Source organism: Tachyglossus aculeatus, chromosome 15 (assembly GCF_015852505.1).
Source record: "Tachyglossus aculeatus isolate mTacAcu1 chromosome 15, mTacAcu1.pri, whole genome shotgun sequence".
Lineage (NCBI taxonomy): Eukaryota > Metazoa > Chordata > Mammalia > Monotremata > Tachyglossidae > Tachyglossus > Tachyglossus aculeatus.
This window is the reverse complement of record NC_052080.1, coordinates 3798896-3821064: the sequence shown is the minus strand read 5'-3', so window position 1 is coordinate 3821064 and position 22169 is coordinate 3798896. Positions and strand designations below refer to the sequence as shown.

Here is a 22169-nt window from a genome sequence, read left to right as displayed (position 1 = left end):
ATGGATATGTACATAAGTGATGTGGGGCTGAGGGAGGGGTGAATTAAGGGTGCAAATCCAAACTCATGGATTTGCAAGTGTAATGGATAATATACAATTGTTCTCTTGTCTGAGTATAATTCTATAGATTTCTTTAGATTGATAGCTTTTATAGATCATGTGTTTTGCTTCTTCGGGGTAATCTTCACATTCCCAATACGTTATTCCTCCCCACGGGGCTCAATCATTATTGTTGATATCGATCATAGGTTCGCCCATAGAGGGAATTGTTGTTTTTTCTATTTATATTTAAAACCCCCACACCTCATATGGACTTGAGCACAACCTTAATAACAGCCTAGCTACAGATGTCTCTCCTTCACCAGAGGCCAAGTTTCAAATAATGAACCATAACAGCCTGAGGGTTGGGGTAATAAAAATGACAAACTGAAATAATCCGGGCTCACCTGTGCCCTGGTGTTTCAGTACTTCAAGCGAGAAGACCTCCACCAGAGCTTTCCAATTCACCCCCCAGTTCAATCCTGAAACGTGGGAAGGTATAGACCTTCATAACAGATCTCCCGCTCTCGCAGTCTCCCAAACTGTGATAAACGCGTGCATTTCAGGCAGGTGAGGGTGATTTTCAGATTGATCACTGAAGCTTCCTGGCAGAGACCAAATCCTCCTGACTGGTGGCTGTGAGTTTCTCCACAATGATTCAGTCAATCAATGGTATTTATTGGTGCTCACTGTGTACAGAACACTGTACTGAGCACTTGGGAGGGTACGGTACAAAGGAGTTGGTAGACACGTTCCCTGCCCATAACGAGCTTACAGTCCAGAGGGGAAGACAGACATTAATATAAATAAATAAATCCCGGATATGCAAGTAAATGCTTTGAGGGTAAAGTGGATTCCAAGTGCGCAAAAGGTGCAAGAAAGACTTTGCCAACTTCCTCCTCCACCCGTTTACCCCTAGCCTGTATCAGTCGCACACTCTGAGGATTTAGTGTAGCGAGGATATTCTTCTATTTTAGGACTGGGGCTCGTTTCCATTGGCAACCCACAATATGAACTCTCCCCCCGGATTCATCCAAGTGTAGGTGAACCTGAAGCACTTTCAATCTTTCTCCTCATCTTTTTTTTTTGTCTTAGAGCTAAAAGGGTGGTGGGGAAAGGGGTCTGAAAAAGCAAGATTCTTTAGAAATCCACTGCTACAGCTGGATATTGATGAATTTTTAATCCACCCCTCCGAGGGTGGCCAAACCTGGTTAGGAAGGAGGCTCTGGGGAAGAAATCTTTTTTGTGTGTGGTAAATAATAATAATAATAATAATTGTGGTATTTGTTAAACTCTTACTATGTGCCAGGCACTGTTCTAAGCGCTGGGGTGGGCACAAGCCAATCAGACTGGACACAGTCCCTGTCCCACATGGGTCTTAATCCCCATTTTATGGATGAGGTAACTGAAGCACAGAGAAGTGAAGTGACTAGCCCAAGGTCACACAGCAGAGAAGTGGCAGAGCCGGGATTAGAACCCATCACCTTCTGACTCCCAGGCTGGGATTAGAATTTAACCTGGAGAATTCTGTGTCTCTGGGGTGGTCGGGTACGGGGGCGGTGGGGGAGAAGGGGCCACTCGTCTCCCGAGGTAACGTGGCTCTCTCTGCAGCTTGATCCAAAGCAGAAACGTCCGCGTTTCTCTTTTTCTAACCCGAGGTATATGCCGGACGGGTGCGTTGTTGATGATGCAGTTGAAAACGGGAGTCGACACGATGAAAACGATAATCCTGTGTTGTTGTTGTTGTTGTGTGCGTGTGTGTGTACGTGTGCTTATGTGTGTGTGTGTGTGTGTGTCTGTGTGTGTGTGGTTTCGTCTGTGTGTGTTTTCCTTTCGAACCAGCCTCTTATAACTAGAAGCCCCACCAGCAGTTTCGCGACTCTTCCCAGTACCATCAACACACCGACCAAGAGAGATAGTTCAGCCCTACCGGATCTCTACATTCCTCCACCTCCAGTTGAGCCTTACACTCCCAGGTATAAGGCTAACGATGGCGTTTCCTCCCGCAGCCCGGCTCGAAGGTTTGAGGGTCCGCGACACGATGCGGTCAGTCCCGGGGCTCGGTTGATAACGCTGATGATAATGATCGGGGTGTTCGTTAAGCGCTTACTATGTGCCAGGCACTGTACTGAGCGCTGGGGTGGAGACCGGATGATCGGGTCCCACGTGGGGCCCACGGTCTAAGTAGGAGGGAAGACGGGTTGGAATCCCCCTTAGGAAGATGAGGGAACCGAGGCCCGGGGAAGTGACTGGCCCAAGGTCACGCAGCAGGTAAGTGGCAGAGCGAAGATTAGAACCCGGATCTTCGAACTCCCAGGCACTTTCCATTAGCCGCTTCTCACTTTCCACTAGCTGCTTTTCTCAGGAGATGCCAAAATTAAGGAGGCAAGCTGTTAGTATCAGACGGGAGCCTTCAAAAGGTACGGTGTCTGTGCATTCGGATCTTCCCTTAAGGAAGCACATTTGGGATGACATGCCCAGAGTTAAGTGACTTGCCCAAGGTCCTACCGCAGGTAAGTGGCAGAGCTGGGATCAGAACCCAGGTCTTCTGACTCCCAGGATTGTGCTCTTTCCACTCCTCTCGTTATGGGCAGGGAACGTGTCTGCTAACTCTGTTGTATTGTCCTCTCCCAAGCACTCAGTACAGTGTTCCACACAGCGTAAGCGCTCAATAAGTATCATTTATTGATTATTGATCAATTGGTTAAAGGGTTTGCTCACTGTTGGCTCAGAAAACTGGAACCGGAAGGCTCCCCTCAGAGATCACTCTTCCAGGCCGTGGGGCGGCCGGATGGTCGGAAGAAACTAAGGTGAGGGCAGAGGCCCAAGATCATATGATTGATTGATTGATTGATCATCAGTTGTCACCTCCAAAGGGAATCTCCTCATTGGTCCTCACTGCCCACTAGTCTAGGACGCAGTCGGGGGATCTGGGACCCAGGCGCCCGGTAGCGGGAGTCTGCCTGGACACCGTGGGCCACAGTGTCAAGAGAAATGGGCCCCCGCTCACCCTCGCCCTGACCTTAACAAGGTGAGTTCCAGTCTTCCTTAGTGGGCACCCTCTAGACTGCCAGCTCATTCCTTCATTCGTTCATTCAATCGTATTTATTGAGCGCTAACTGTGTGCCGAGCACTGTAATAATAATAATAATAATGATGGCATTTATTAAGCGCTTACTATGTGCAAAGCACTGTTCTAAGTGCTGGGGTAGATACAAGGTAATCAAGTTGTCCCACGTGGGGCTCACAGACTTAATCCCCATTTTCCAGCTGAAGGAACTGAGGCCCAGAGAAGTGAAGTGACTTGCCCAAAGTCACACAGCTGACAAGTGGCGGAGCTGGGATTTGAACCCATGACCTCTGACTCCAAAGCCCGAGCTCTTTCCACTGAGCCACGCTGCTTCTCTACTCTACTAAGCAGTGGGAGAAGACGATAGATAAACAGACTCCTTCCCTGCCCTCCACAAGCTCACAGTCTTGAGGGGGGAGACAGACATTTATATAAATGAATAAATGACAGATCTGGACATATGTGCTAGGGGGCTGTGAAGAGGGGTGAATAAAGAGAGCAAGTCAGGGTGACGCAGAAGGGAGTGGAAGAGGAGGAAAGGGGGGTTTAGTCAGGGAAGACGTCTTGGAGAAGGTGGCTCTTCAGTAAGGCTTTGAATGGGGAGAGAGGAATTGTCTGTCAGATTTGAGGAGAGAGGGCATTCCAGGCCAGACACCGTGGGCAGAGAATGTGTCTGTTATATTGTACTCTGTATTAAGCACAGTGCTCTGCACACAATAAGCACTCAGTAAATATGATCGAATGAGCAATGAATGAATGAATAGGGACTCTGCAGAAACCCCCCCATGCCATGTGAGAGAAGAGCTGGGAGTCAAGGAGATGGCCTACCTAAGGCATAATAACTGTGGAACTAGTTGAGCACTTACTAAGTGTCAAGTACTGTGCTAAGCACTGGGGTCTATACAAGATAATCAAGCCCCATATGAGGCTCACAGTCCAAGTAGCTTCAGTGCTTAGAACAGTGCTTTGCACATAGTAAGTGCTCAATAAATGCCATCATTATTATCATTAAGTAGGAGGGAGGAAAGGTATCGAATCCATATTTTCCAGGTGAGGAGACTGAGGCACGGAGAAGTGAAGTGACTTGCCTGAAACCAGAGCAGGGATTAGAACCAGGTCCTCTGACTCCCAAGCCTGAGCTCTTTCCACTAGGCCATGCTGCTTCTCTAAGAAGGGGCCAAAATTGCGGTTTCAAGCTATTAGTATCAGATGGGTGCATTCAAATGGTACAGTGTCTGTGATGGAATCTTCCCCTGCACAATTGCATTCATGGTTTTCGTAGGGGGACTGCCAGAGAAAGAGTTCAGGAGGAGTTTGCAGTCTCTTTAAAATACATTCCCCCACCGAGGGAGACTTCGTGTCCATTTCATTATTCAAAAAATGGCATTTGTTTAGTGCTTACTATGTTCCAGGTGCTATACTCTGCACTGTGGGTAGATACAAGATCATCAGGTTGGAGACAGTCCCACGTGAGGCTCCCCGTTTTAGTCCCCATTTTACAGATGAGGTAACTGAGGCCCAGAGACATTACACGACTTGCCCAAGGCCACACAGCATACAAGTGGCAGAGCTGGGACTACAACCCAGGTTCATCTCCAGCCTCCTGCTTGAGCTATTTCAGCCAGGAAGAAGACAAACTTTCTCCTGGGTCACCTTCTGTTCTAATGGCTTTCTGCCATTAGGGCTAAAAAGTGGAAAAAATAAATGAATGTCAGTAATGTGCAATCCAAAAGTGGGGATCTCTGATAGCAGTCGCAAAACATGTGAAGCCATTTTATAAATGTGTTGGGTGGCAACTCAAAAATCCAGTCACAGTCTCATTTAGAGTGTCATCGTAGCATAATTTCTGCCTTTGGATTGCAACGTCTTGAAGTAAATTAGGTCTCTGTCTGCTTTCATCTCTTTGAAGAGGGCACTAATTGTCATTAAAGTCAATTCTCCCATATCTTAAAGAGCTCAAAAGCTCAGAGCTTCACGGTTGTTGGCCAGATCATCGAGGTGATGTTTGTGAAATAAAATTTTGCTTGCATAATTTACAGCATTCGATCTAGAGAGTCTTTGAAGCAGAAGAGAATTGGTCTGGCCAAGGGCTTGAAGATGATTGGCTTGGACACTTCCTTTCACCTAACTCATCCCTGAAATATAATTCCATCGATCGTATTTATTGAGCGCTTACTGTGTGCAGAGCACTGTACTAGGTGCTCGGGAAACTACAGTATAACAGAGTTGGTAGGCATATTCCCTGTCCACGATGAGCTTACGGTCTAGAATTTACAGTCGAGTTCGTAAGCGTAAGGTGGTTAGGGTTTTATTTATGGTATTTGCTTTTTAATGATGGTATTTGTTAAGCACTTATTATGTGTCAAGCACTGTTCTAAGCGCTGAGGTTGATTGATACAAGGTAATCAGGTTGGACATAGTCCCTGTCCCATGTGTGGCTCAAAGTCTTAATCCCCATCTTCCAGATGAGGTAACTGAGGCACAGAGAAGTCAGGTGACTTTTCCAAGGTCACACAGCAGACGAGGGGTGAAGCTGGGATTAGAACCCGGTTGCCTCTGACTCCAAGGCCTGTGCTCTATTCACCAAACCATTCTGCTAATAAGATCTGGAGCCTTTCAGATCATTTGTTTTGTTTGTCATCAAGAAAACACTGGCAAAGCGGCCTTTATTTCGAAAAAGTCATCTTGTTTTGCTGTGGCATTTCTTGAAGGATTCTTTTCAGTTGCCAAGTGTATGTTCTCATGATGGCAAGGAATTGTGCAAAATTAATTGCACAGAGAGAGTCAGATGATATGGCCTACTTTGCCTTGGAGAATAGCAAGAGTGGATATACTCTAATGAGGTATCTTATTGTTTTTTCTGATTGTTGGTTTTTGTTGTTCTTTTTTTAATGGCACTTATCAAGCACTTACTAAGTTCCAGGCACTGTACTGAGCACTGGGATAGATGCAAGGTAATAATAATAATAATAATAATAATGTTAAGTGCTTACTATGTGCCAAGAACTGTTCTAAATGCTGGGATAGATACAAGGCAACCAGGTTGTCCCACATGGGGCTCACAGTCTCAATCCCCATTTTACAGATGAGGTGACTGAGACCTAGAGAAGTGAAGTGACTCACCCAAGGTCACACAGCAGACAATTGGAGGAGGAGGGATTAGAACCCAGGTCCTCCTGACTCCGAGACTTGGGCTCTAACCAGTAGACCATGCTGCTTCTCTAGTGGAATACTTATTCTTCAGTAGTCCTCCCAATAACTCTCTCAATAATGTCAGTCAATCAGTTGTTTTTATCAGGTGCTTATGATATGCACAGCACTGTTCTAAGCACTTGGGAGAGTACAGTGCTTGTCGTATAGAAAGCGCTTAACAAGTACCATAATTATTATTATAACAGAATTAGCAGAAATGTTCCCTTCCCACTAGGAGTTTATCATATACAGGGGCAGTCAGGCATTAAAACAAATTATACGTATAGTGCTGAGGGAGTGGTGAATAAAGGGTTCAAATCCAATAATAGATTTCAGATAATGTTAAAGTTGTAGCAGTTATTATTTATTCCCAACCTGGACAGCGGGATCAATATGTCATTGAAGAGTTTGGAAGGAAATTGAGCGGTTCAGAATCTGAATTATGTTGAGGTGTAAGACTCCCCTTCCATGTCCCAAGACACATATTGCTGAGAAAACATCTGTAATTAAGTCCCGGTGGACTCAGCCACATTCATTCATTCGTTCATTCAATTGTATTTATTGAGCGCTTACTGTGTGCAGAGCACTGTACTAAGCGCTTGGGAAGTACAAGTTGGCAACAAGTTGGCAACATATTGGCCACATGTTAATCTTGATGTTCTCTGCCTTTGACTCAGAAGGGAACAATTGATCCATCATATTTATTGAGTGCTTACTTTGTGTAGAGAACTGTACTGAGCTCTCGGGAGAGTATAGTATAACAGAGTTGGTAGACACATTCCCTGCTCGAATTAGAGGGGGAGACAGACATTAATATACACCAATAAATTACAGGTATGTAGATACTTAAATGCTGAGAGGCTGGGCATGTGGATGGGGAGATGAATAAAGGGAGGATGTCAGGGGACACAGAAGGGAGGGGGAGAAGAGGAAGAGGAGGGCTTAGTCAGGGGAGGCTTCTTGGAGGAGATGGGCCTTCAGTAAGGCCCTTTTGAAGTGAGGAAGAGTCATTGTCTGTAAGATATGAGGAGGGAGGGTGTTTCAGACCAGAGGTGGGACTTGGGCGATAGGTCGGCGGAGGGATAGATGAGATGGTGGCACAGTGAGAAGGGTGGCATTGGAGGAGCGTAATGTGGGGACTGTGCTGTAGTAGGAGAGCAGTGAGGTGAGGTAGGAGGGGACAAGACGATGGAGTACTTTAAAGCCTTTAAAGTGATGAGAAGTTTCTGTTTGAAGTGGAGATGGAAGGGTCTGAGTGCAAGGGTTTCTCAGAAGGGAGTGGGAGAAGAGGAAGAGAGAGCTGAGGAGACAAACCTCTGTTGTTCTTTCTGGGTTTCTTTAAAGGAAACCATTCATAATAATAATAATTATGGTATTTGTTAAGTGCTATGTTCCGAGTGCCGTTCTAAGCGTTGGGGTAAATGCAGGGTGATCAGGCTGTCCCACGGGAGGCTCACCGTTTTAATCCCCATTTTATAGATGAGGTAACTGAGACACAGAGAAGTTAAGTGGCTTGCCTAAGGTCACACAGCAGACAAGTGGCAGAGCCGGGATTAGAACCCATGTCCTCTGACTCCCAAGCCCGGGCTGCTTCCACTTCACCACACTGCTTCCCTAAGAATTATGGTATTTGTTAATCACTTACTATGTGCCAAGCACTCTTCTAACCACTGGGATAGATAGAAGGTAATCAAGTTGTCCCACATGGGATTCACAGTCTCAATTCCCATTTTACAGATGAGTTAAATGAGGCACAGAGAAGTTACATGGCTTGCCCAAAGTCACGCAGCAGACAAATAGTGGAGCCGGGATTAGAACCCACATCTTCTATGTCAGAGAAGTCAGCTATGGAGTCAGAGGTCATGGGTTCAAATGCCGGCTCTGCCACTTGTCAGCTGTGTGACTTTGGGCAACTCACTTAACTTCTCTGAGCCTCAGTTACCTTATCTATAAAATGGGGACGAAGACTGAGAGCCCCATGTGGGACAACCTGGTCACCTTGTAGCCTCCCAAGCGCTTAGAACTTTGCTTTGCACATAGTAAGCGCTTAACAAATGCCATTATTATTGTTATTATTATTATTATTATTATTATTATTATTATTATTCTGACTCCCAAGCCCCTGCTCTTTCCACTAAGCCACACTGCTCCATGTCGATCTTCCACCATATTACTGAAACCATCAGGAGGTCTCGCACGGGGGAGGCTGGAAGTCCCACTCATTCATTCCTTTATTCAATCATATTTATTGAGTGCTTACTGTGTGCAGAGCACTGTACTAGACACTTGGGAGAGTGCAGTATAACAGACACATTCCCTGCCCTCAACAAGGGATCGTGGCCATCCTGCAGGGGCTTGTGGACCGTGTGGGCCGTTGGAGAGAGGTAGAAGAAGGACAGCCACTCCTCTAACTCTGCCAAAATTTCCACGACCGTGCTGTGGTCCGGACGGACCATCCTTCATCATCATCATCAATCGTATTTATTGAGCGCTTACTGTGTGCAGAGCACTGTACTAAGCGCTTGGGAAGTACAAGTTGGCAACATATAGAGACAGTCCCTACCCAACAGTGGGCTCACAGTCTAAAATTCTTGCCACTGCACTCCAGATTCGGGGTTTTGAAACCACCCTTTGGGTGCTGCCCATTTTCAGGGATAATAATAATAATAATGGTATTTTTTCAGTGCTTACTATGTGCCAATCGCTTTTCTAACCACAGGGCTTGATACAAGGTAATCAGGTTGGACACGGTCCCTTTCCCACCTGGGGCTCACTGTCTTAATCCCCAGTTTCTAGATGAGGTAACTGAGGCACAGAGAAGTGGCTTGCTCAAGGTCACACAGCAAAGTGGCGGAGCCGGAATTAGAACCCAAATCCTCTGACTCCTAGGCCCACGGGGGGATCCTACTCGGGGGATGGAGGTGGTCCTCACGGGGCTGGATGAGGGGCTTCTCTCCCGGGAATGTCTCTCCGCTCCTGCTGCTGTGTGCTTGGGAAAACGTTGAAGCGTGCGGTGGAACCATGGCGTGTGAGGGCTAGTGTGACACTGGTGAGTGTGTACATGGGTACGTGTGTGCCTGGAAGAATACATACACGTGTAAATGTATACCTGAGCGACTTTGTGTGTGCCTGTGTAAGCAAAGGTTTGTAAAATGAGTGTGAGAGAATGTTGAGGGGAAAGAGAGAGCGAGCGAAAGTGTGTCTCTATCTCTTTCTCTCTGCCTCTACTTCTTTCTTTCTCTCCCCCACCCAACCTTGAAATAACCCCAGTAAAAACACAGGCCTCTAACACTATAATAATCATAATCATCATCATCAATCGTATTTATTGAGCGCTTACTATGTGCAGAGCACTGTACTAAGCGCTTGGGAAGTACAAACTGGCAGCATATAGAGACAGTCCCTACCCAACAGTGGGCTCACAGTCTAAAAGGGGGAGACAGAGAACAAAACCAAACAAGCACTGGGGTCGATACAAGTTAATCAGGTTGGACCCAATCCATGTCCCACATGGGGCTTACAGTCACCATGGGTCAGAGGTCACGGGTTCAAATCCTGGCTCTGCCAACTGTCAGCTGTGTGACTTTGGGCAAGTCACTTCACTTCTCTGTGCCTCCGTTACCTCATCTGTAAAATGGGGATTAAGACTGTGAGCCTCCCCGTGGGACAACCTGATCACCTTGTAACCTCCCCAGCACTTAGAACAGTGCTTTGCACATCGTAAGAGCTTAACAAATGCCATCATTATTATTATTATCATCCCTATTTTACAGATGAGGTAACTGAGGCACGGCGATGAGAAACAAAGTGACTCGCCCGAGGTCACATAGCAGACACGTGGCAGAGCCGGGATTAGAACCCTTTCCCTTCTGATACCCAGTCCTGTGCTCTATCCACTAAGCCACGCATTATGTCCACAAGAAAATAATACTGAAAATTCTGTTTGCTAATTTAATCTGCTTTTGGTATGTTGGGAAATAATGTTCCGAGTTGCTAATAGCGTTACCCCAAAATGCCATTGTTTAAAGTGTGGCCAGATGAAAATGGAGACCCAGCTGCCAGAATAATAATAATGATGGTACTTGTTAAGTGCTTACTATGTGCCAAGCAGTGTTCTAAACGCTGGGATAGATACAAGGTAATCAGGTTTTCCCAGTTGGATCTCACAGTCTTAATTCCCATTTTACAGATGAGGTTAAGCGCTTACTATGTGCCAAGCACTGTTCTAAACGCTGGGATAGATACAAGGTAATCAGGTTGTCCCACTTGGGGCTCACAGTCTTAATTCCCATTTTACAGATGAGGGAACTGAGGCACAGAGAAGTTAAATAAGGTCAGTGGGCTTGATGAAGAGGTGTCATTATGCAAATGTCACTTAATAAAATGGAATGAGCCTCTTTTGGCTCAATTTCTTTAATCAGTCAGTAGATGGTATTTATTGAGACTTACTACATGCAGTGCACTGTGCTTCACACTTGGGAGAGTACGGTATAAAAGAATTAGCAGACGTGCTCCCTGCCCATAACAAGTTTACAGCCTAGAAAGGGATTCAGACATTAATATGAATAAATAATTAGTTTGTAATATATAATTTAAAGATGAGTACATAAGTGCTGTGGGTTTGGGTGTGGGGTGAATATGCAATGTCCAAAGGTCACAGATCCAAGTTCAAGGACAAGGCAGAAGGGAGAGTGAGCGCTTAGTACAGTGCTGGACACATAAAGTGCTTAACAAATATTATTATTATTATTATTATTATTATTAAATGAGGGCTTAATCAGGGAAGGCCTCTTGGAGGAGATGTGACCTTATAAATGATACTATTTAGAAATGATACTATTCTGCCTAGTAGTATTGACCTTAATCCTTAATCTAAATAAATACATTACGGTTACGGACATAAATGCTGTGGGGCTGAGGGAAGGGGTGAATAGAGGGAGTAAGTCCAAATATTCAGGCAGTTAATCGTATTTATTGAGCACTTACCATGACCTTAAAAATGATACTATTTTGAAATGAGACTACAGTGCTGGGCACATAGTTAAGTGCTTAACAAATGTCATTATTATTATTATTATTATTATTATTATTATTATTATTATTATTAAATGAGGGCTTAATCAGGGAAGGCCTCTAGGAGGAGATGTGACCTTATAAATGATACTATTTAGAAATGATGCTATTCTGCCTAGTAGTATTGACCTTAATCCTTAATCTAAATAAATAAATTACGGTTATGGACATAAATGCTGTGGGGCTGAGGGAAGGGGTGAATAGAGGGAGCAAGTCCAAATATTCAGGCAGTTAATCATATTTATTGAGCGCTTACCGTGACCTTAAAAATGATACTATTTTGAAATGAGGCTATCTACCACTATATATATAGTGAGCTGCTATATATCACTCCCCTCCTCAAAAACCTCCAATGGCTACCGATCAATCTGCGCATCAGGCAGAAACTCCTCACCCTGGGCTTCAAGGCTGTCCATCACCTCGCCCCCTCCTACCTCACCTCCCTTCTCTCCTTCTACTGCCCAGCCCGCACCCTCCGCTCCTCCACCACTAATCTCCTCACTGTACCTCGCTCTCGCCTGTCCCGCCATCGACCCCCGGCCCACGTCATCCCCCGGGCCTGGAATGCCCTCCCTCTGCCCATCCGCCAAGCTAGCTCTCTTCCTCCCTTCAAGGCCCTGCTGAGAGCTCACCTCCTCCAGGAGGCCTTCCCAGACTGAGCCCCTTCTTTCCTCTCCCCTCGTCCCCCTCTCCATCCCCCCGTCTTACCTCCTTCCCTTCCCCACAGCACCTGTATATATGTATATATGGTTGTACATATTTATTACTCTATTTATTTATTTATTTATTTATTTTACTTGTACATTTCTATCCTACTTATTTTATTTTGTTGGTATGTTTGGTTCTGTTCTCTGTCTCCCCCTTTTAGACTGTGAGCCCACTGTTGGGTAGGGACTGTCTCTATGTGATGCCAATTTGTACTTCCCAAGCGCTTAGTACAGTGCTCTGCACATAGTAAGCGCTCAATAAATACGATTGATTGATTGATTGATTGATTACCAGTGATATTAACCTTAATTCTTCATACAGTTTGCTCTAGACTATTTGTCAAATGACAACGGCGAAGAAGTGGAGCTTCGCCAAAGGAAGTTATTTTGCAGTTCAGAAAACATAAGAATGCAAACATATACACTGATTAGCTTGAGCTGCCTGGCATCATTTTTAATGGTATTTGTTAAGCACTTACTATGTGTCCAGCACTGTTCTAAGCGCTGGGATAGATACAGATTAATCAGGGCAGAGTTCCTGTCCTAAATAGCTCTCACAGTCTTTCTCAAGTCAACTAAATGTTTGTGGATTAGAGTTAAATTTGTCAAGTCTATCCCAAACTATAGCACGGCATAGCTTGAGGGGCGACTACCTTTTAAACTATTTCACGTATTTCCTTTCCCTTCGCACGTAATATGACAGTCGTTGCTTCTTAGCTTTACCATCCCTGTTATTAATGTGAGCTGCTTATACGACGAAGAGCAAACACGTACAGCTATTTGATGAGAGGACTTTCTCCAGAGTACGCCCTTTGAAGGACGTTGTCAATTTTTTAGACAACCCTGTTACCATCTTGTGTTCCAAAATGACATTTTTCTCAATAGTGCCCCTGCAACCCAAAACAGTCCAAATTCATGAGGACCAAATGAATTGTTGGGAAAAGCTTAGGAACTAGAAGATCCAGGCCCCTTTTTTTTTTCACACATGTACTTGGAGATATGCCTTTCTCTAGAGAAGTTTGCTTTAACATTTGGCTGGTAAATTTAGTCTTTTAAAGATCAGTCAATGAAGCGGCGTGGCTCAATGGAAAGATCACGGGCTTGGGAGCCAGAGGTCATGGGTTCTAATCCCAGCTCCACCACTTGTCAGCTGTGTGACTTTGGGTAAGTCACTTAACTTCTCTGGGCCTCCGCTGCCTCATCTGAAAAATGGGGATTAAGACTGAGCCCCACGTGGGACAACCTGATCACCTGTATCCCCCCAGCGCTTAGAACAGTGCTTTGCACATAGTAAGCACTTAACAAGTGCCATTATTATTATTATTATTATCAATCAGTGTTATTTATTGAGTCCTTAATGAATGCAGTGCGCTGAACTAAGCTCTTGGAGAAGTAATGCAACAGAGTGATAGACACCTTACCTGCCCACAGGTGAGCGTACAGTCTAGGGGTAGAGAGAGACAATATTATAAATAAATTCTGGGTATGGACGTAAGTGCCGTGGTGATGAGGGTGATGTGTAAGCTTGTTGTAGATAGGGAATTTTTTTTCTTTTCGGTGTTGCATTGTACTCTCCCAAGCACTTAGTACAATGCTCTGCACACAGTAAGCGCTCAATAAATACGATCAAATGAATGAATGAAAGTGCTTAAAGGGTATAGATCCAGGTGCATAGGTGACACAGATGGCTGAATTTCATCAGTACTGAAAAATTAACTTTTGTAGAAATGTCCCTGTATTGCTCAACCTTAATTTCTCCCATGAAAATAGAGTTTAAAGAGTGCCGAAAAAAGTCTCGTTTCCCCAGAGAATAATGTGAAAGGCCTTGATGTGCTCCCGCGGTCCAAAGAAATGACCCAAACAATTCAAATATATTAAAATAACATGATAAAAACGACAGTGGCTACAGCAGCCAGGTCAGATAAGTATGTATTTCAGTGAAGAAAGATCATGGATGAGTTGTTTTTTGAAAATGTGTAAATTTTCAAAGTTTTCAAAGTCGTGTCTTTCACAGTTTCTTCAGCTAAAGAGCCCTAGAGATCTACCATTATTATCTATATTAAATAGACCTGCCATTATCTCATGTTAAGCAGAACTGTCAGTATCTCATGCTAAATTGAAATGGGTTTTGATCTCCTCTCTCCAATCAGTTAGATAATTCAAAAGGAGAGGAAGGGAAGCACTTAAGCCAAAATAAACTTTGCAGCATTGTCCAAGTGAGAGGCGTTAATGCCCGCATTAAATTTTAATAAGTAGGAAAGAGTGCTAATGGAGGGGATAGTTGAGTATAACAACAACCAGAGAACCATTGTGCTCTGTTTTTAACAGATGCAGCCCAAGCATTTTAAACTCTTGGCTTATCCAAAATTCCCATGCCTAAAGCACCACTGAATTTTGTAGGAAGTTTTTTTGGGGGGTTTTAATGGTATTTGTTAAGCGCGTACTATATGCCAGGCATCTTGCTAAGCGCTGACATAGATAAAAGCTCATCATGTTGGACACAGTCCTTGTCCCACGAAAGGCTCTGAGTCTTAATCCCCATTTCACATATGAGGGAACTGAGACCCAAAGCAGTGAAATGACTTGTCCAAAGTCACACAGCAGACAAGTGGTGGAGCCAAAATTAGAACCCACGTCTTCCTGGAGAACAGTGCTTGGCACATAGTGAGCGCTTAACAAATACCATCATTACTATTCCCAGGGCCATACTCTATCCACCAGGCCAGGCTGCTTCTCAAGTGTTTTGTTCATATTTCATCCTAAATTGTAACGATTTTGCCATATGACTTGAATGCAAGTCTAGTTGAGTATTTAGGGAACTTGGAGTAGAAGGAGCTGTGTGAATGACTTTTTTGACCTAAAAGCCAAAAATTGGAGCTATAGGAGTTAGGCTGAAATAAAGATGGTTCTATGGGTTTAGTAATGATGAAGCAGTTGCTGGATTTCTGCAGATGTCATGGAATATTTGCCCTCAAACTGCTGCTGGGATGTTTGTCCAAGAAGGTTTTTGCTCATGAAGAAACAGAAATAGCAGCAGAACTGAGGTGAAATACTCTTGCAGAGAACGATAGAGCAATTTACAGATGAGTGCATTATTGATCTAGCTTTTAGCATATGATTTTTTTTCATTTTCCGGGGGACTGAAAGGAAGAGATGCATGCTAAAAACGGAGTCACCTTCAGTATTAAATTCTGTTCTTTCTTCCCCTACCACCCCCCCACCCCTTCCAGGGATGAAAAAGGAAATCTTCCTTGTGACGACCTCAGCAGACATATTGTTGGCAAGCCTGTTCACAAGGGGTCAGAATCGCCAAATTCCTTCTTGGATCAGGAGTATCGGAAGAGATTTAACGTGGTAGAAGAAGACGCCATTTTATACTGCTATGAGTATGACAAAGGACGATCAGGAGGTCAAGGAAGGAGAGAAAGCACGCCAACTTATGGTAATTAATAATAATAATAGTCATGAGAATAATTGTGGTATTTGTTAAGTGTTCACCAGTCTCAATCCCCATTTTACAGATGAGGTAATTTGAGGCACAGAGAAGTGAAGTGACTTGTCCAAGGTCACGCAGCAGACAAGTGGCAGAGGCGAGATTAGAACCCATATCCTTCTGAATTCCAGGCCTGTGCTCTCCTATGCCGCACTGTTAATTATATCTCTGTATACTTTTTCCATCTGAGGTGTAGACAGATATAATAATAATAATAGTATTTATCGAGTGCTTACTGTGTGCTGAGCTCAGGGGTAGATACAAGATATTCAGGTCATAAAAGGAGATCAGCATCCCTTTACAGCTAAGGAAACTGAGGCACAGAGAAGTGAAGTCATTTGCCCAGGGTCACATAGCTGGGAAGTGACCGAGGCAGGATTAAGACCCGTGTCTGCTGAGTCCTAGCCCTGTGCTCTTTAATGATAATAATAATAATTGTGGTATTTGTTAAGCGCTTACCATGTGCTGAGCACTGTTCTAAGCGCTAGGGTAGATACAAGGTAATCAGGTTGGACACAGTCCCTGTCCCACATGGGGCTCACAGTCATCATCATCATCATCAATCGTATTTATTGAGCGCTTACTATGTGCAGAGCACTGTACTAAGCGCTTGGGAAGTACAAATTGGCAACACATAGAGACAGTCCCTACCCAACAGTGGGCTCACGGTCTAAAAGGGGGAGACAGAGAACAAAACCAAACATACCAACAAAATAAAATAAATAGGATAGATATGTACAAGTAAAATAAATAAATAAATAGAGTAATAAATATGTAATAATAATAAATATGTACAACCATATGTACATATATACAGTCTTACTTTCCATTTTACGGATCAATCAATCAATCAATCAATCGTATTTATTGAGCGCTTACTATGTGCAGAGCACTGTACTAAGCGCTTGGGAAGTACAAATTGGCAACACATAGAGACAGTCCCTACCCAACAGTGGGCTCACAGTCTAAAAGGGGGAGACAGAGAACAGAACCAAACATACCAACAAAATAAAATAAATAGGATAGAAATGTACAAGTAAAATAAATAAATGAAATAAATAAATAATAAATAAATAAATAAATGAGGTAACTGAGGGCACTGAGAGGCGAAGTGATTTGCCCAAGGCTTCACAGAAGACATGTGGCAGAGCCAGGATCAGAACCCAGATCCTCTGACTCTACTAGGCACTTCTCCAAAAGCCACTGGGGTAATTTCAAATCCTTCTCACTGACATCTGGCGTGTCAAATGCCGGTACTTTCTCATTCAGCAGAGGGTTGTTGCTGAAAAGCTTCATTAGTGATTTTTGGCCTCTTACAAAGACAGCTCGATTAACAAATCTGAGTAAAAAGTATGCTGCCAAGCGAGAGCAGGGGATAGCAATTTCAAGTTTGGAGTCTTGGATGATTCTTGGAAACCATTAAGTCATCATTGCACAGGTTTGCTTTGGAAACCCTTGTTACGGAATGGAGTAATGGAAGAATTTCTTTGTTCTGACCTTTGAAAATGAGGCCATGTACCACTGATAATGGCCCTGATTTAAAGAAATAAAGTTCTTTCCATATTTTTTCCTCAAAATGGAGGTAGCATTGAAGATATTTTCTCAGAAACAAGCTATAGGCTCCCTCAGAGTCCTTATTCATATGTGGCTAAGATGCCACATATCACTGTAACACTATATACAGCTAAGTGTTGGATTCACACACATCACATATACCACACACACCCATGCCACCACAAATATAAACATCCCTGTAGACTTTCTAGCAGGGCTCTTTTTCCTCTTAACAGAAGCAAAATCGAACTCATTGCATTATTATGATGGTGATGGTGGTATTTATTAAGTGCTTACTAGGTACCAAGCACTGTGCTAAGCCCTAAATTTGATACTGAGAATTTAGAAGCAGTATGGCTGAGTGGATAGAGCATGAGTTTGGGAGTCAGTCTAATCCTGGCTCTGCCATGTGTCTGTTGTGTGACCTTGGGTGAGTCACTTCACTTTCCTGGGTCTCAGTTACCCTATCTGTAAAATGGGGAGTGAGATTGTGATTCTCCGTGTGGGACAGGGGCTACGTCCAACCTGTATCTACCTCAGTACCATGCCTAGCACATAGTAGGTGCTTAACAAATACCAAAAAAAAAGAAAAAAAATAAAGGATAATGAGATGAGACATAGTCTCCATCCCTCATGGGACACAGAGTCTAAGTGGAAGGTGGGAGAACTAGTTTTTTACAGATGGGGAAATTGAGGGCCAGAGAAGTTAAGCACCATGCCTAAGCTCACACAGCAGGCCAGTGGCAGAGCTGGAGTGAAAACCTATCACACGTCCTTCCTCCCACGGCTTCTGAAAGTAAAACACCTTTCTGGTTTTTATCAAGTCTTGTCCGGTCTTCAGTTTGGGGATAGAAATGTGACCTCTGGTTTCTTCAGAACTATAAATCTGCTATCTCCCTAGAGGATAATCAAGGCTTGTTGCTTAAGGTGGCTCCACTGTACTGTTTTCCAACTCATTCCTTCTTTCATTCGATCGTATTTATTGAACGCTTATTGTGTGCACACCACTGTAGTAAGTGCTTGGGAGAGTACACTCCAACAATATAACAGATGCATTCACTGCCCACAATAAGCTTCTAGTTTAAAGGGGGAGACAGGCATAAATAGAAATAAACAAATGACAGATAGGTGCATAAGTGTTGTGTGGGTGAGTAAAGGGAGCAAGTCAGAGAGATGCAGAAGGGAGTGGGGGAAGAGGAAAAGAAGGTTTAGTCAGGGAAGGTCTCTTGGAGGAGATGGGCCTTTAATAAGACTTGGAAGGCAGGGATAATCATTGTCTGATATGAGGAGCGAGGCCAGAGGCAGGATGCAGGTGAGAGGTCGGCGGTGAAATAGATGAGATTGAGGTACAGTGAGAAGGTTAGCGAAATGTGCGGGCTGGATTGTGGTAAAAGAGTTCCTTCCCTTTGTCCTCCACAGCTCTGAATTCTACCTGTGAAAGACGGAGGGGCCACTGAAGCAGGAATGGGGTATTTATGCCACCTTCTCCAGTGTGTGCTCTAATATCTCAATCTTGCCGGGTCTTGCTACCCAAATTTTACCACCTCTCACTCTCTGGAAGCTCCCCCTCTAACTATCCTAAAGCCACTAATGTTTAGTCTAGAAAACGACGTTAGTTTCCTGTACTTGTTTCCCAGGCTATGATACTAGCACAGAACTGGAAGTTAGGAGACATGGGTTCTAATCCTGGCTGTGCCTCTACTCTGTAAAATTGATATAAGCAGGGAACGTAAATGCTAATTCTTTGGTATTATACTCTTCCAAGCACTTAGTACAGTGCTCTGCACATAGTAAGAGCTCAATAAATACCATTGATCGATCGATTGAGAAAGCTTAGAGTACTTTACTTTTGGGACGTTCTTGGTGAAAGCAAGCCACGTGTCTTTTGTGCACATTTCTCCAGACTAATAAGAATAATAATAATAGGATTTTCTTGGTGTTTGTTAAGCACTTACTCTATGCCAAGCACTGTACTAAGCGTGCGGCAGAGACAAGACAGATCTGACACAATCCTTGTCTCGTATAGGGCTCCCATTCTTACTGGGAGGGAGAGAAGGTATCGAAACCTCATCTTCCTTGATAAGAAAGGTGGGACATCAATAATTTAAGTGACTTGTCCAATGCCCCACAGCAGGCAAGTGGTGAACCTGGGAATAGAAGTACTATGGTCTAGTGGACAGAACAAGGGGCTGGGAGTCAGAAGACCTGGGTTCAAATTCTGGCTCCTCCACCAGCGTGACCTTGGGCAAGTCATTTTGCTTCTCTGGGCCTCTGTTCCCTCCTCATTTGCAAAATGGGGATTCAATACCTGTTCTCCCTCCTGCTGAGACTGTGAGCCCCATGTGGAACCCGATTATCTTGTTTCTACCCCAGTGCTTAGTCGCTTCACTTATCTGTGCCTCAGTTACCTCATCTGGAAAATGGGGATTAAGGCGTTGAGCCCCGTTTGGGACATGGACTGTCCACCCCAGCACTTAATACAGTGTCTGGTACATAGTAAGCACTTAACAAATACCATCATTATTATTACAGTGCTTGGCACATAGTAAGAGCCTACTGTATACCAGAATTATTATTTGTTGAACTCAAGTCTTGTGATTCACAGACCTGTGCTCTTTCCGGATTTTGCACCTCCAGACATCTTGAGAATTTATAAGATTGAGGCAGTTCCTGGAATCCTAAGTCTTTGAGTCTGGAATTTTGTGTGGCCATTTGGGAACAGATCTTTTAACAGTGTATGGTGCTGAAATCTAGACTGTGAGCCCGTTGTTGGGTAGGGAGCATCTCTATATATTGCCAATTTGTACTTCCCAAGTGCTTAGTACAGTGCTCTGCACATAGTAAGCGCTCAATAAACACAATTGAATGAATGAATAGTGTTTCAAAGAGAGAAGAACCAACTCAAGCTCCACGGCTTATTACATGAGTTATGGTGCTTTATTAAGCACTTACTTTATGCCAATCCCAGGCACTGGGATAGAGCCAAGATAATCAGACCACACGCAGTCTCTCCCACAGCTCAGACTCTACAAGGTAGGGAAAAAGGGGTATCATATCCCCATTGTACGGATGAGGAAACCGAGGCTTGGAGAGTGAGTTTCCAAAGTCACCCAAACCTGGCCAGAGTCAGACCTTTCATCTTCACTTGACGTACTTTTTTAGGTCTTATTTCAGGATGGAAGAGAGCCTTTTATCCCTCCACAATTCAACCCCCCATTCAAACGACTCTCTTGCCCTGGGTCTAAAAACATGACTGAGGTAGGCCAAACGATGGGAAAGTGAAGTGTGATGGTGAATTTTGTGTTTAGGGAAACTCCGGCCAATATCTATGCCAGTGGAATATAACTGGGTGGGAGATTATGAAGATCCGACTAAGATGAAGAGAGACAGTAGGAGAGGTAAGTTTTCTAAGATCATAGTGGCTGCTGTGCTTTAATTCGGTATTGTCTGAATTAAAACCGAACCGAAGCATTCATGCAAGTGGGTTCTTAGGATTTATATCAAAGAGATACTCCATTATCAGTCGGTGGTGTTTACTAAGCAACTACTGAGTGCAGAGCATCTGTACTAAGCATTTGGAAGAGCACACCTGAAGCCCAAATTGGAAATTGGCTTCCAATGATACTAAGGCAACTTCTTTTTAAAATTGATCTTTATATGCCGAACTCAGATCTCTTCAAAGAGATGTGCATTTCATTATTTTCATTCTCCATATTTACTGAGTGGCTCTGTTGTACAGAACACTGACCTAAGGGCTTGGGGATATATAAAAGTAGTGGAAGACATATTTCTTACCCTTAATCAATCAGTATTATTTATTGAATGTCCCCTGGGAACAGTGCACAGTACTAAATGATTGGAAAAGTATGACGTTGGAAAGTCATGCATTCCCTGCCTACAAGGAGCTTACATTCTAAAACGCTGCTTCTGTGCAGAATTATGGCATGGTCCAACTACTCTGCTTGAATTCCCAGAATACTTTTGAGTTTTTCTACCGAACCTGAACAGAAAATCATGGACTTGACTCTATCGAGTAAATCCAGCGTGCCATCATTATTAATAATAATAATAATAATAATAATAATAATAATAGTATTTGTTAAGGGGTTAGTATATGCAAGGCACTATTCTAAGTGATGGGATAGATACAAGATAATCAGGTTGGACACAGACCCTGTCTCACATATAGCTCATAATCTTAATCCCCATTTTACAGATGAGGGAGCTGAGACACAGAGAAATGAAGTGTCTTGCCCAAGGTCATACGGAAGACAAGTGGCGGAGTCAAGATTAGAACCCAAGACCTTCTGACTCTGTGCTCTATCCCCGTAGCCAGGCTACTTCCCACTAGGCCATGCTGTATAATTATTATTATTATTACTAATACCTTATTATTCCCACTAGGCCATGCTGCATTATTATTATTATTATAGTAGTACCTTGTGATTCACTACTTATTACATGAGTTGTAGTGCTTATTGAGCACTTATTTTGTGTCATTGCTTAGTGCTGAGGTAGAACCAAGATAATCAGACTACTTTGTTCCCACCTCTCCCACAATCTAAGAGGTAGGGGAAAAAAAGAGTAGCATAGCCTCATTGTACAGATGAGGAAATTGAGGCACAGAGAGTGACTCTCCCAAGGTCCCACAGCAGGCCAGCATCGTACCTGCTGAGGTACAATTAGTTTAGTAATACTGATACTAATTGTGTCATCTATTAAGTACTTACCATGTGTCAAGCACTACTAAGCGCTGGGGTAGACACAAGTTAATCAAATTGGGCACAATCAAAGTCCCATTTGGGGCTCACAGTCTAAATAGGAGGAAGAACAGGTATTGAATTCCCATTTAAGAAATGAGGAAACTGCAGCACAAAGAAGTTAAGTAACTTGTCAAAGATCATTCAGCAGGCAAATGGCACCCTGCTGGGATTAGAACTCAGGTCCTCTGACACACAGGCCCGTGCTCTTTTCCATAGGCCACGCAACTGTTGCTCATCATTCCCCCAGGAACTACATTCCCAACTATTTATTAAACTCT

General features: G+C 43.7%; 1 protein-coding gene across 5 annotated transcripts in view; it reads left to right on the top strand.

Annotated features, from left to right (window-relative positions):
• The window catches only part of CNKSR2 (connector enhancer of kinase suppressor of Ras 2), a 240825-nt gene that overhangs the window by 146533 nt on the left and 72123 nt on the right, over window positions 1-22169 (top strand). For 3 of the 5 annotated variants that reach the window (XM_038757076.1, XM_038757074.1, XM_038757078.1), the window contains 3 exons: window positions 1882-2015; window positions 15312-15523; window positions 20437-20526. In XM_038757076.1, coding sequence (XP_038613004.1) covers window positions 1882-2015; window positions 15312-15523; window positions 20437-20526 — 436 coding nt within the window. The remainder of the gene's footprint in view (window positions 1-1881; window positions 2016-15311; window positions 15524-20436; window positions 20527-22169) is intronic. The other 2 variants (XM_038757077.1, XM_038757075.1) reach the window with 1 other exon arrangement.